Source organism: Pelophylax lessonae (assembly GCF_965119305.1).
Source record: "Pelophylax lessonae genome assembly, chromosome: 4".
NCBI lineage: Eukaryota > Metazoa > Chordata > Amphibia > Anura > Ranidae > Pelophylax > Pelophylax lessonae.
In genome coordinates, this window is record NC_138771.1 from 604121318 (window position 1) to 604137485 (window position 16168).

General features: G+C 42.5%; 1 protein-coding gene across 5 annotated transcripts in view; it reads left to right on the forward strand.

The window, feature by feature from the left end:
- Positions 1-16168, forward strand: part of ELAVL3 (ELAV like RNA binding protein 3) — an 88913-nt gene that overhangs the window by 57577 nt on the left and 15168 nt on the right. For all 5 annotated transcript variants that reach the window (XM_082254150.1, XM_082254151.1, XM_082254149.1 and 2 more), the window contains exon 3: positions 5949-6052. In XM_082254150.1, the coding sequence (XP_082110276.1) occupies positions 5949-6052 (104 nt within the window). The remainder of the gene's footprint in view (positions 1-5948; positions 6053-16168) is intronic.

Genomic DNA, 16168 nt, shown 5'->3' on the forward strand with positions numbered 1-16168 from the left:
CTTAAAAGAATCTGAACCTATTTCTCTATCCACACATTTGAGGTGGATGGGAGAATCTTCCATGTTGTATCTTTGTATTCTGACAGCAGGGAAACTTCTTTGCCATTAGAATATACAGATCAGCTCTGCAGTCTAAAGCCTGTGATGCTAATTGAGCGGAAATTTTCCAACAGGGTGGTTCCATAGTCCAAAAACATTCTGAATAAACTATGGAAGGGTAAGAATCCCTTTCATGTATTTATTGCCGTCTGTATTCCCTGTGGGGGGAATCACCCTCCCTTTCTTCTGGATACATTTGTCCCTGCAACAGGAAGTGATGGGAAATCTAAAATGGTACACTTGCCACAAGAATAGGAATAGAGGGGAATCTTCAAATGGGAGCGCCTGTTCTGATGATCTAGGAAGGGGTTTACGTTGAAGAGATTCCTCTCACTTCCTGTTGTGTCTTCGAGACAGGAAGTGAAGAAAAAGTTTCCCCAAAGGAAACAGACAGCAAAAAATACCTAACAGAGGTTTTAAGCCTTCCCTACTCTGTTCACAACTAACATAATATATACATTTTTCAAGAAATGGACACTTAAATGGACATGGAGTGCCAATATGTGATAAACTGACCCAGTTAGAAGAGAACTATAGAACTAAGCTCAGTCACTGGTCTGCACTGTAAAATAGAACTGAAAAAAAATCTGTGTTCATGTCCAAATAGCATATATCAGGTGCTAGAAGGCCACAACCGCATGCGACATAGAGTGGTCTTACTGGAAGCAATTGGATTAATATAACAGCCAGGCAGCTAGCATTTTTAGAGGAGGGGTCAACAATAGTAGCCTTTCTATATCCCTCATAAAGGTTACCTTTAACAATCTGGAGGGATACTAATATACTGTACTTATTCATATTTTATTCACTTTAAACATCCAGTAGTCCAATAGTCAAGAGGAATATTTCACATGATTAGCTATACAGTATTTCACATCACCTCGCCTTATCTCTTTTCATTAAACATTAGAAAATCAGGCCTTATTTTTTTTAAGAACTGATTTTTTTCCCTGAAATTACGAAATAGTTGTATTACAGTATATGGCAGTGATGGCAAACCTTGGCACCCCAGATGTTTTGGAACTACCTTTCCCATGATGCTCAACTACACTGCAGAGTGCATGAGCATCATGGGAAATGTAGTTCCAAAACATCTGGGGTGCCAAGGTTCGCCATCACTGGTATATGGTCAGTGTTTAATACCTAGCAGCGTTAATCTCTAAAGTGGACCTTCCATGGCAAAGCCCATTTGAAAACAAAACCTTCCTCCACCCTCTCAGACTTGCCTCCAGTGTTGCGGGAGACATGGGTGATGTCACCGTGCCTCTCGGCATTGCTGGGAACTCAAATACGAAATCCTGCAAGAATGCACTCCCTTAACAGGCTGGAGTGAATTCTCATGGTACTTGGAACCTCCAGCTCTGACAGTAGGACAGTAGGTACAGGGACATCACCTGTATTTCCCATTAGCATTAGAAGCCTGGGACAAAGTTTTTTTTTTTGGGGGTTTAGTTTTTAATTTTTAGGGTTTACACTTTAAGTTTTATGCATTGATGGGCAGCATTTGAGATGCAAAGGATGCCAATATTTGAAATGAATGTAGATATGTAGCAGTTTGTAGTCTTCCAAATAGTGCTAATATGTCTTGAAAATCATTACAAAATGTTGGGAACTTTGGGTTGCTCACTTGATAGAACTGCATTGTATGCAATAGCTAGGATGTTATTTGCAAGCCTTCAAAGCAGGATTTGGCAGGAGACAGGTCCAATGCACAGAGACCCGTTGGTGACGTCACTGTGTCTTAAAATAAGCTGAATAAAAACTGATTTTTTTTTAAACGTTTCATTAGCATGTCGATGAGGAGGGGAGGGAGAAACCAGGGAAGGCGAAATATAAGCAGATTAAACTTCAGCTTTAAACTGCAGTAGACAAAGCACAGATAGAATCCATTTTGTTTTGCTTCTGGTTGTAACACCTTTTACCAGGGACCAGATTTTTGGTTTGCATCGATCTTCCCATCAGTATGTTACAGATCCCATAGGTCACATCCACTGGTAATCTCATCATCTTCCCATTTCCTTATTAGAACCCTTCTATGAGCAGCTGCTAAAAAAAGAGATTATTACATTAGCAAACCAGCATCCACTCCTCATGTTCTAGAATTTCTTCCCAGTAAAGCAGAAATGTAAATAAATTATCTGTTTAGTTGTGTCTCAGTGGCAGACTGTTACAGTCAGAATTGTTCATACGGAATCTGTCCGAAAACAATAAAACTAAAGGGGAGGTAGAAGGTGGAATTAGCTGGACCAGTGATGTAGGTTTTAGTATATGCACCAACATGTATATTAGTATTATACAAGATTTATATAGCGTCAACAGTTTGCACAACGCTTTACAATACAAAAAGAGGCAGTACAATTACAATACAGTTCAACACAGTAATAAGAGGATGGCGTTGCTCATGGAGCTTACAATCTAAAGAGGGGAGGGAAGTGGTACAAAAGGTAAAAGCTGCAGGGGATGATCTGATGGAGGTAGCAGAAGTATAGTTTTTAGGTAGTGGTTGGGTAGGCTTCCCTGAATAAATGAATTTTCAAGGTGGGTGGTTGACTGTGCCAAAGGCAGTAGAGAAGTCCAATGGTATGGAGTAATGACTGTTGAGTTAGTGGGTCATTAGTGAGTTTTATTGGAATGTTGCAGGCAGAAGCCAGACTTTTGGAGGTTGAGAAGGTTGTTATCCGTGAGGTAGCAACTCATATGATTTTTGACAAGGTGTTCAAAGGCTTAGAGGCAATCAGGAGTAGAGGGTTGGGTCTTAAAGTGTAAGTTCACACTAGCACTAAAATCCCTGCATCTAAAGACATCCACGATCTAACAAAATCCTATCTATCCCTGTAAAGAAGAAATACCTTTTTTGAAGCCGATCCGACCTGATCCCACATTGAGCTGTCATCTGTGGCTTCACTGTGTAGGTGGATGCAGAGGACACAGCCGACAACGGAAGCCCCATAATAAGTCTATGGGGGACCTCAATTCCTATTCATTTCACAGCCATTGTCGGCTGTTTCCTCTGCAGAGCTTCTGCCACTGGAGACCAGGTCAGATCGGCTTCAAAAAAGGTATGTATACTGATTTCTTCTTTACAGGACTAGATAGATTAGTGTTAGATCATGGCTGTCTGTAGATGCAGGTATTTTGATGTTAGGGTGGACTTACGCTTTAAGTTGTTCAAACGAGTGGGGCCCAGTGGGGGTTTTTTTATTATGGGGGGTAACCAGTGCATGTTTGAGAGGGGAGAGAAAGGTGTTGAGGGAGAGATTGAAGATGCGGGTTAGAGAATGTAGGATGGAGCAGGAAGGGGGCTCTAGTAGTTGTGATGAGACAGGGTCCAAAAGGCTTGTGGTGAGGTGGGCCTGAGAGAGGAGTTTGGCAACTTCCTTAGTGGTAACAGGGTCAAAGGATGTAGGACCTGGTATGCAGGACACTGGAGTTCTCTCCACAAACTGTATCAATCTTGTTTTTGAAATGATTGGCAAAGTGGGTAGATGTATTGGGTTGTGAAGTAGGGAATTAAGGGTAGAAAAGAGTTTATTAGAGATTGGATGAGAGGGTTTTGATGAGAGTGGTGTCATAGGTTTGTTTTTAGTGTAGAGGCAGGAGTTATATTTGAGAAGGGCAGATTTGTAGAGGAAAAAGTCTTGCAGGAATTTAATTTTATGGCACACTCGCTCAGGAGCACAGTTGTGTATCTTCTGGTGTTGTCTGTTTGCCAGGGTTAGAAGGCAAGGCCTGGTTCTGCATATAGAGAGAGGAGTGAGTGTGTCTAGGGAGGATGAGAATAAGTTGTCATAGACAGAAATGGCCAAGTCTAGGCAGGACAGGTGTGTGATTTTGTCAGTAGCAGAGTGAAGAAGGGAAGGGTTGAGGTGGCGCAAATGTCTATGGGTAACTGTTTGCTAGTTGGAGGCATAGTAGGTCGGTGACAGGGAAAGTGTGAAACTAATAGGGTTGTGATCAGACAGAGAAAAAGGGGTGTTAGAGAGGTTGCAGGGAGTACAGAGGTGGGAGAATACAAGGTTGAGGGTGTTGCAATTGGAGTCAGTGGTGGTTTCAGACCATTGCATTAGGTTAAAAGAGGAAGTTAGGTTGAGTAGTTGAGAAGTGGTTGAGGTGTTAACATTGACTGGCATGTTTAAGTCACTGAGTATGATGGTCTCAGAGGAGAGAAAGTAGAGTAACCATGCAGAGAAGTCATCAAGAAAGCATGAGCCCAATAGAGGTCACCATGGGAGAGGGCAGATTGGGAGGCAGTGTCGGATTTCTAGAGCCAGGTTTAAGTAACAGCAAGTAGGTTGGAGAGGAAAAGGTTATTGACAGTGGCAAATTTGTTAGAGACAGAGCTGGATTTTCATACACATGTAAAGACGTTTGAAAAAACGCTTTTCTTATACTCTGCTCAGATGTGATTGCAGGCTTAGACATGAATGGCTGTATGCTGTTGTATTTAAATATACGCCTGTATTATCATAACACGAGTGACTAGCTTTGCAGGGGTTAGATATTGATCTGTGCAGACCTATGAAGTGAACCAGTAAAGGGTTCCTGTGTACCCCTATCACATGGAGTGAAAAGCCACCAGTGGTGCCTGAAAATCATGCACAGGCCCCCAACCCCCCTCATTCACTGATTGGAATACTCTGCTTCCTTACTGGGTAAACACATAATTATGTAATAAATTTAATCCCACCCTTTGTTGCCCATTAATTAGTATCCATCAGCATTTAGACTAAAAGAGTAAAGCTGGCCGTACACAGTCATAAAAAATCGAACAGATTCTTTCATTAACCCTATGTAGTGCATACGAACAAATCTCCCACTGTGGCTTTTGTATTTTGACAGCTGGCACCTGTGGCTGTCAGAATACCTGCACAATGGCTACATCTGATTGGATGCAGCTGCTGTTTGGTTAACAATCTTTTGTCTGGCTCTTTTGATTTTTTTTAATTGAAGAATGCCAGATGGAAGGGTGGCGACAGGACAGGGCCAGGGCCAGGACAGATCGAACTTAGTGTGTAGCCAGCCTAAATCATGGAGATGCCTGAAGACTGGCACCTGGGGAGAAGATGCCAGCGCCAGCGATGGACCTGGACTGGTACAGACGAGGTTAGTTTAAAACCTTTAGTTCTGCTTTAAATTGTGCATTAGCGTGCTTTGCATTAAGGCAGCTCATTGAAATTAATGGACTGCAAATGCACCCAAAATGTGACATGAGCTATTTTCTCTAAAGCAACATTCTACCATGTAATGCTGTATAATGCAGCATGCAACAAGGCAGGTGCACTGCATTAGTGTGATGGGATGGCGTTCAAGATGAATGGCACCGCAACGCAGCAGCACATGTAACGCATGTTACCGCAGCACAGTAGTGTAAATGGGCCCTATTTCAAAATCAATGGCACCGCAATTCAACAGCACATGTAACACGTTACTGAAATACAAAGTGTAAATGGGCCCTATGTCCTTGTAAGATTACTGTAAACAAGACAACATCTACATCAAAATAGCAGCTTTGCATCACCCGAATCTGGTTGTAGCCAAGTCCTGCAAAGTGCAGCAAACAGCATCTTTGGTGGAGTCTGCTTACAAGGAAATCTTTGGATTGTTTTAGGATCTGGGCTCTCCATTCATTCGGTGAAGAGGGTTTGATTGCTTTTGACTGATTACGCATATTGCTTTTTCTACATCGAGAGGCAGGTGGTCCCCCTTTGTTGTGTACACAGAGCTGTCTGTCGGGGGACCTTTGCCCCTTCAATGGTACTAGCAGTTGTGGAGATCTCTTTATCTGTGTGTGACAGGACTCTCCGTCATGACACCCCTTACACTTTCCCTTTCTTTCTCCCTCCCCACAGGTCAGAGCTTAGGATATGGATTTGTAAATTACGTGGATCCCAATGATGCAGATAAGGCCATTAACACCCTCAACGGGCTGAAGCTACAGACTAAGACCATCAAGGTGAGCAAGAGGGATGACACTGAAGAACGAGCGATGTAACTCATGCCAACCCTTTCCGGTGTATATTTCTGTATTGGTCTTTGTGTGTAAACATGTATGAGAATAGAGCTCATAGGGTTGGCTCATAGCTCCTGGTTATGTCCTTTGTATTCCTGCACATGCCCTAGCATCATATAAACGGGTTCTCATTGGTTATTATGGGGCAATACAGAAAGTTCTTCTTAATGCTTTAATATGAAAGATCCAATCTGCACTAAGAAAATTCAGCTGAAATCAAACGGAATGACCCAATGGCCACAGATAAGTTTAAATGTAAAGATGAGCCTTCCCTGCATGCTGGGATCATGGCTCACAGATGGGAAAATACAATCGGAACAGATTCTGTTCAGGAAAAAATTAGACCGGTTCATGTGAATATTTTGAGATGTGTTGCTGCTTGTCTATTGCTTGTTTGCCCCCCTAGGTTTTTGGATAGATAGATAGATAGATAGATAGATAGATAGATAGATAGATAGATAGATAGATAGATAGATAGATAGATAGATAGATAGATAGATAGATAGATAGATAGATAGATAGATAGATAGATAGATAGATAGATAGATAGATAGATTTAAGTAGATACAAATAGATAAGTATGCTATGTAGTTAAAAGCCTGCACTACACCTCAGTAACCTATTTAAGCTACTGTAGTTAGTCACAAAATGACACCATCAGAAAAAAGTCAATATAGATACAGTGCTACAGTAAATTGCTATTGGTAAAAGAGTGGGGAGCTGGTCTGGAAATATTAAGAGCAGTGGTGGTGAAACCTCCAAGAAGGAGGAGTGGTGGAACCCCCTTGAGTGGAAGAGTGGTGAAGCCCTTGAGGTTGAGAGGAGGATCCCTATAAGTGGAGTGGTGGAACCCCCTTGAGGTAGAGAGGAGGATCCCTATAAGTGGAGGAGTGGTGGAGCCCTTGAGGTAGAGAGGAGGATCCCTATAAGTGGAGTGGTGGAACCCCCTTGAGGTAGAGAGGAGGATCCCTATAAGTGGAGGAGTGGTGGAGCCCTTGAGGTAGAGAGGAGGATCCCTAAAAGTGGAGTGGTGGAAACCCCTTGAGGTAGAGAGGAGGATCCCTGTAAGTGGAGGAGTGGTGGAGCCCTTGAGGTAGAGAGGAGGATCCCTATAAGTGGAGTGGTGAAACCCCCTTGAGGTAGAGAGGAGGATCCCTATAAGTGGAGGAGTGGTGGAACCCCCTTGAGGTAGAGAGGAGGATCCCTATAAGTGGAGTGGTGGAACCCCCTTGAGGTAGAGAGGAGGATCCCTATAAGTGGAGGAGTGGTGAAACCCTTAGATTAACTGAACGCATACAGACCCTGGAATAATGGGTCATTAAATCTTGTGAGTGAATTGTGCATGTAGAGGTTGGGGACTATTGTGGAGGAGTGATGGAACCCTACAAATTTGAATGATGTTGTGCAATTAGATGAACACTGAGAACTTTTTCACTGGAAACTTTTAATTGTGGATTTTGCACTTGAACAATGAATGAATTTTTGGATAGGAGCACTAAGCACTTTAGATATGTGTATTTTTAGGGTAAATGTAGATATGAATTAGATGTATAAACATGAGATAGATAGATAGATAGATAGATAGATAGATAGATAGATAGATAGATAGATAGATAGATAGATAGATAGATAGATAGATAGATAGATAGATAGATAGATAGATAGACAGACAGACAGACAGACAGACAGACAGACAGACAGACAGACAGACAGACAGACAGACAGACAGACAGACAGACAGACAGACAGACAGACCGACAGACAGACAGACAGACAGACAGATAGATAGATAGATAGATAGATAGATAGATAGATAGATAGATATTTACATACGTAGAGAAAAACATAGTAGGGAGATAGAAAGAAAGATGGTTCAATGTGAAGGTGCTATAACGATAACATTACTGTATAGCCCAGACAAAGGCAGGAAACATTTGGGATGAAAAACCTGGCCAGAAGAGCTTACAGTCTTAAAAAAGAAAGGCTAGATAGAAAAGTTACTTAAGACAGATAAATATATTTTTTTCCTATACAATTCTATACATACAGAATTGTCTGGAACAGATTGTCGCCCCCCCCTCCCATCAGTGAAACAAAGAAATAAGATATGCCTCCCCCTCCCTGATGGCAGACTGACAGATGCCCTCCAAGCAGTATACCTTCTCTCTTAAGGTCACAGCATATCGTTCAGGCAGCAGGTCCACCAAGATGGAAGAACATTCTTTTGTCTTGCCTTTGTTATTCAGATGTCGCCCCCTTGGGGAGAGGGATGCTGTGAATAGGGAGGGAAGGGAAGGAGGGGCATTGGGGAAGAGACAAAAGCACTCAGCCATCTGTCCACTCTCGGGCTAATTATGGGGTATTGCCCCTGGAGATTATCTCAATGGAGGGGAGTGTAGTATAGGTTGGGACAGGAAGCCAGCTGCTGCCATTAAAGGCCAAATCAGTGCAATGCAGGAAAAAGTTAAAAGTCTCGCAAAGCCAAAAAGTAACCTAATCAGAGATAATGAAAAGAGGGGCTGGACCCATTGTGACCCGGCACAGCAACGGATTTAATGTGCTGTCAGTGTCACTTATTCCTAATGAAAGTGACATGGGTCATCAAGGACTACAGCTGATACATGTGTGTTATACTGGCAGAGCCGTCATCTTGGATAGCAGCTGTTGTTTAATGACTACACCTATTAGCTGACACTTATTGCTGCAGAAAATTTGAAAAATAATTCTTGCAGTATGGCAATGCCTTCCCAAAACAGAAGGTGTTTATAAGTCATCACAAAAAGCAGGTCCTTTATTCCCCAGTGTAGGGTAACGGGTGGAGCCATGCAAATGGTTCCCCAAAAATACAAAAATGAATTGTCGATCATATACACTTGATTGTCTGTAATAGTTGACGCACTTCTTGTTTTTTTCTTTGCATTAACATTAATTATTTTCACCTCTAAAATACAGAAATGTAATTTAGCAGATTGAGATAGTCAACTATTACAACAGTAGCAATATTTGCTGATGCTGATACGCTTTACTGTCTCAGTTTGATAAAATATACTTTTAGAGGTAATAAATACAGAAATAAATGGAGTTCGATAGATCCCTCAACCATTACACAATAAGTACAGTGCTTTGCGAAAGTATTTGGCCCCCTTGAACTTTGCGACCTTTTGCCACATTTCGGGCTTCAAACATAAAGATATAAAACTGTAATTTTTTGTGAAGAATCAACAACAAGTGGGACACAATCATGAAGTGGAACGAAATTTATTGGATATTTCACACTTTTTTAACAAATAAAAAACTGAAAAATTGGGCATGCAGTTTTTTATTTGTTAACAAAGTTTGAAATATCCAATAAATTTCGTTCCACTTCATGATTGTGTCCCACTTGTTGTTGATTCTTCACAAAAAATTACAGTTTTATATCTTTATGTTTGAAGCCTGAAATGTGGCAAAAGGTCGCAAAGTTCAAGGGGGCCAAATACTTTCGCAAGGCACTGTATATAGAATTTTCCTTTAAAATATTTCAACAAAGTGGATGACCTAAAGAGAAAGCCCAGCAGGATAAAACACAGCTTTAGTAGATTGTAAGCTCTTAGAAGCAGAGCCCCCTAAGTCAACTATCTTTAAATTGTATTGTAATGGTATCTCCCTTTATTTAGTAGAAATCTTGTATAATAATGATAATATTGTTAATTATATATGTGTTGTCTGCCAAAGGACTTGTAATTCTGTTCAGCTTTACTCAGGCACGAGTGACAAAATAAATGTCCAAAGCAGCTCACCCTCTTTATGCTTTCCTTAAAGGAGAAGTACAGCCAAAGCTCCTTTGGCTGTATTTCTCTTGTGGATCACAGGAGTGCAGTTCGCTCTGCACTCCTGTGACCCGTTTCCTGAAGCCCGCTGTCGGCTGAGGTCACAGAGCAGGTCCAGGTTCGGGCAAGATCGCGACAATAAAGTCGGGATCCGCCCACATGCATGGACTGGCTCAGCCCCTCAGTGAGCCGCTGAGAGCTTAAGCCAGCTACTCCCACCCCCTCCACAGCCCAGCGCTCCAATGAGTGGAAGTCACCAGCTCTCTGCTCAGGGAGCACTGAGAACCATGCGATCGGCGGTGTTCGATCACTCAGTTCTCAGTGTTAGAAGCGCCGGGGACAGATGCAGCATTGGTAAGTATGATTCTTAAAAAAAAAAAAAAAAACCTCCCCATACATCTCTTTTAATCAGCACAGTCGGAATTTAAAATGAAATCCTTTAATATAATTCAACTGAAAACAATTTAAGGCAAGTAAAGAGCAAACAACACAAAACAAGTTCCTCTGGATGATGCAGTTAATTTACTCATAAATTCCATTGCAAACAAGCTAAAGGTCTCATTTAATCATACATCATCTGTATGATAGCACCTCCTGCCGTATAGGGAATGTGTGATAGATTGAGATCTTTAATAAAGGATTCTGTTTTATATTCTAGCTTTGCTGATCAACTGATTCAAACCAACCATGCCACCTTAAAGGTCATCTCCAGGCAAAAAAAATTAAAAATTGTGCTAGTTTCTTGCCTAGGAGAGAGGAGAAGATCCTCCGATCTTCCCAACACAACACCAGTCCGTTTTTTATGATTGTCCTTTAAGGGGGCGTGGCAGGGGGGTGTGTCTTTTTCCTTCATTCTTTTGCTATGAGGTTTCCCTCATCCCCATCTCATAGGGGTATGCATACTTCTAATAAAAAAAAATAATTAAGAGAGACTGCACAGAATGTCAAGCACTCAATCAACCTCATTATAACATGTGAGGATAGCTGTACAGTATATATAGATAAATCTTTATTGCCTCTTTACCAATCCCCATTCTACCTATATCATCTTTAACTTACATCAACAAGCAACCCAGTCCAGGAGCTGCAACATATGCTTCGGAGCCCATGAGGTCCTTTAGTACATGACATTTTTCATTGGCATTGATGGAAATGTAGTCAGCATGAAGGCTTACAAGCAGAGATATTTTCCAATTGATTCTATGAAGAATAGGCCATTGATGTGCAGTACCACAGGGCCCACTGGCTCAGAAGAGGACCAAAGCTGACTGCAGCTCCTCGACTGAGTAGTCTGCTGACCTAAGGAAAGGTAAGTTGGTATAGGTATGTGGGAAGGTGCAGCGTGGTGCGGCAGCAGTATACACTCAGAGTTTAGTTGCAAAGAACAGGATTTATATTGATATAAAAGTTCAGCAGTTACAATAAGCCTGGCGGGAAGGCGCCAGACGGAAACACTCTCAGAATAGTAACACGAAAAACAGAGCAGGTCTCGTGTCGAGAGCGTTTGACTTGAGGGGCAGAATGCAGCCTGGCCCGGTTTGTACCCAAATGGGGAGGTGTCCAGGAGGGATGACGTGTACCTTTACTTTTCCATTCTCATCTGGAACCTCTCCCTGCTGCCAATTATTGTCCCAGTCAGACAAGTGACCTGTCTCTACACTACCCACATGCGAAATGCACACCTAGTCTGGGAGTCGGGGTCTAAAATAGGTGGCCACTAGAGTCACATGGGGTGGCAGCATCCAGTTGAATAGCTTCCCCCAGTGACCCAGGAAACCATAGAGGAACCATGTTCTTCTTGACTTCCCCTACTCCTGCAATGCCGGTGTGGTTGAGTGCCACCTGCAGTGGAGAAAGTAGACTGCACCTGCCTTCAGGTAGAATGGGACGGAGGGCGATTAGGATTGTTTTACATAAAAGTACACTTACTTTTTAACCATAACAAAGGGGTATAAGGCATAAGTTATACAAGTTATAAGAGGGATAGGGTTGGGGATTAAAATGTACTAATCATCCAAGGCAAATTAAAACAAAATAAGCAAGACATGCGATGCTCAATTGAGGAAGGCGGGGACCACTGGCTCCCAGAGAGGTTTACTATTGCATGTGGCGATTTTACAATACCTTTACAAACAGGACTGATACATTCTGTGTTGGGTGAGAAATCCTGGTATTCTGGCTAGTTGCTTGTGGAAGTGCAGGTATTTTCTCACTTTTCATTTTGGGGTAGATGTCTGCCTATCTGTAACCGACCTAAACCTGATCCTAGGTGGGTACATATCTCACCACGAATGGCAGGAGACCTTTACCTGTCCTTGTCCCCATTTCTGATGCTCAATTGAGGAAGGTCTTACCTGCATTGTACCTGAAAATGTTTACAGATGTTTGTAAATATTCACATTTTAAAGCATATCCATTACAGCCACGTCACCATAAATTGGTCATAATTGTATAGTGAAATTAATTATTTTCTTTGAAATTTTTAAAAATATTTATATCCTTGGGTTGAGATGGGACCAGAAACTGGCCAACTGACAGTAAAAGCTTTCTATCTTAAGACATGCCTAAAGAAATTATGGGATTATGACCATCCTACTGTTAAAGAGCCCTGAGCAGAGTCAAAATGTTGCTGCATATCTATATATTGCCATTTCAAAAGTGGAAGCTGTCCTTTACATTACAATCAGAGTGGGTTAAAGGAAAGGTCAACAGATGCAACAAATGTGATTTTTCCTGTTGACCAACCAATCAGATGCTAGCTTTTCTCTTCTAGCCAGTAGTAAATCATAACAGTAGTTGCAGATGGAATACATTGCCCAAAAGAGCATTAATAATACATAAATTTAATTTAAGAAAAATCTGTACAATTAAAACTGAAGTCAAATATATGTTTTTTTTTTTTTTTCTTCCGTTAAAGTTTTGGTTTATGGAGACAATTGCATCAGATCTGTCTCCATCTGCTCTGCCTAGTGTTGATGCTGCAAAGGCTCATGGGAGACTCCCTTGAGCGACTGAGTCTTTCTGTGGTAACGGTGGCTAGGGGCTCAGCAAACAATCCTTTCTCTCTGGGGAAAGCAACCAATTAACCTCTTCATTGCTGCAAGCTCTGTATTGGTCTGCGGGGTTCTAATATTGTAATTTTGAAATCAGCAAAAATTTCTTTAAGGGGTTAATCAGCCAACCATGAATTCAATTCATGAATGAAGATATAAAAATATTCTGAATAAGATATGAGGTAGGGCAGAGTGTGGACTGGTATCTCCAAACACATGTTTGTCCAGTGATGTCAAAGAAGAAAAAGACCTGCTGATGTGTCCTTATGACTCATAAGACTCAAGCATTACCTGCAATAACCTGGAACCATCATAGGGGCCTTTACCGAGTACCTCTGGCTCCCGAAGAAGCTTGGTATTGCATGTGGAGCTTTTAAATATCTCTACGAGCAAATCTAATACTTACCTCTTCTGTATTGGGTCAGAAACACAGTCAATCCCAGTATTTCAGCTAGTTGTTAGTAGAAGTACAGGTATGTTCTCACCTTTCATCCTGTGGTAGGTGTCTACCTATCTGTAACAAACCTAAACATTACCATAGATGAACAGATATCATAATGATGTAGCACCCTCTAGTGTGTGCTAGATCTAAATAGGTTTGTTAGTGTAGGAATATTGGCTTGGCTGAGAGCCAGGCCTGGGTTGAATCTTAGTCAGGGCTGAGTAACTCAGGGAGGCTGGATGACTCAGCAAGCAGCACCTCTGGTAACTCCCCCTGCTTTCTGGAACCTTGGAGAAGCTTCTAGAAGTAGAGGGTGGAGTCTAGGAGGAGCTTTACAAATCCCCAACAGAGCGGCTGGATCGGGGGCCTGTTTACTTCATAAATGTGCATGAGTCATGCCAGCAGAGGCAGTCGGGTGGAAGATGGAGATGGAGTGCTGAGCAGGCTGTCGGTGGCCCTTGAGGGTGCCCCCTAATCTGAGGGGGATGCCCCCTGGCCCGGGGCTTGGGTTCTGGAGGGACCCTCTACAACACACGGAGGAATCCTTCCTGGAGGCACAGTATTGAAAGAGCAAACGTTGTGTGCAGGAAACTGCACCCAAACTCCTCATGGACTTTAAGGACAGACCAAAATTGAAAAAATAATTTTTATCAGATTGTAAATATAAATATATATCTATATATATATATATATATATATAAACATACAAACATTCTATACATCCGTATAGAAAAAAGATAAAATAACAACTAGGTACCCATTACACCATAGAAGTATGGCAAATGTGCAGCCACCCATAGTGAACCATCAGGCTGGCTGCCATACATTTATGCGTGAACACCTAACATGTTTTGGACTATTACTGTGGAGTCCTTCTTCAGAGGTGCAGCAGTGGGTACTGTTATTTTAGAGTTCAACAAATACATTGCACATCATAGCTGAGTAAGAAATAGCTACTGCCGGTTGGACCTGCATGATCAAGGACCCCTTGTGGATGTGAACCGGCAGGCTCCAAGAAAGAGACAGAGTCGCAGACACAAGGACAACCCCCCCCCCCCCCCCCCCCACATATAACCAACAGCCAGGTAGATCATCTGTCTATTGTGTCAAAAACAATGTTTTTTCAGCAGCACCGTCCACCATCAACTCCATGCTGCATGGATTTAATGGTGGACGGTGCTGCTGTAAAAACATTGTTTTGACACATTAGACAGATGATCTACCTGGCTGTTGGTTATACGGGCGGATTGTTGGCTTCTGGGTCCTTGTGACTTTTTATGTCTCTTTCTTGGAGCCTGCTGTTTCACATCCACAAGGGGTTCTTGATCATGCAATGTAATGTTTGTATGTTTTTCTATATATATTTTTACAATGTAATAAAATACATTTTTTACAATTTTGGTCTGTCCTTAAAGTCCATGAGGGGTTTTGGTGCAGGTTTTGGCATACAACTTTTGCTCTTTCAATATTGTATTGAACATGACAGACCCTCCCCCCTAAATACCATGTCTCCTCATACTATATAGTTCCTGGAGGCACAGGAGCAAGTGAAAGGACAGCAGGAGCAGGCCCAGGAGATCTCCTGAGAAGTCAGCTGGGTGGGCTGGTGAGTGTGCAGTCTGGGAGGACTGTGGGTAGAGTGTCAGTCTGGGAGGAATCTGCTAGAGAAGTTAGCCAGGAGGGCTAGTGAAAGGGGCTGCTGCAGCCAAGAGGGCTGGCAGGGCCTGAAGAGGTGGAGCTGGGACCAGTGACAACGGGAGGAAGTGCAGTAAATGTGTTAGTGGTGTCACTAGTATAGGGGCTATGAGTCCCTGCCCGTAATGGGCCATTTCTACAAACCTTTACAGAGTGGCACTGCTGGAGATTCTGCAAGCAAGTGAAGTGCTAGAGGAAGGCAAGGAACTTTATATAGGACAGTATATGCTAGCAGTTGTCTCTGAAGTTTGCTTTGAAGTCAAGTGGGCATCCCATAATACTCCTATCCCCATCCAAGTTCAATACCCCCATTAAAACAAAAAAAACAAAGTACTGAACTGTTTTCTGACTCTGAAGTGACTGTGAAAATTCAGTGTGCCTCGCTGTGCAGGGTGGGGGTCCCAGTTCACGTGGCTCTTTAGGGGGCACGCTACACTGACAGTGACTGACATGGAGACATATCTGGCCTTTTTCAAATTTTTTTGAATTTTTGCACTTTCTCACGGAGGTGGGGGGAGGGAGGGGTCAGGTGTCAGCCAGTGACAAACAGAGCCGCCAAGGGGACCCTGTGCAAAACCAATTGTTGGACCCCTTCATTAAACTATTGGCCAAGATTCCAGTACCCATCTGACCCACATCTAGTAAAAAATTAGTCTCAGAATGCCCCTGTGCAGTCTGCATCAGTGTTTATTCACACCAGCCACTGCATTACAACTTAGCAGCTGGTGTGAAATGTGATGCGGCTGGACAATTGCAGTGCCTATGCACTGATCCCGTTGCATTGCATTGTTCCTTTTTTTAATCGAACAAACTTTATTGAAATGTCACACATTGACATTTCATAATGTTCTCTTTGCCATCGCATGGTGCGCGGTGGTGGATTGCCTCGCATTGAGCTGCGCTGAAAGAAAGTACGGCCTGTGTACTTTTTTTTCAGCGCCCAGCGCCCACTTTGCAGTGGTGTGAACCAGGCACATAGGAGACAAGGCAATTTGCCTTGTTCAGCGGTGGCGCTGAGCTGGAATACCCGCCCAATGCAGTCCCACTGCATCTAATGTGA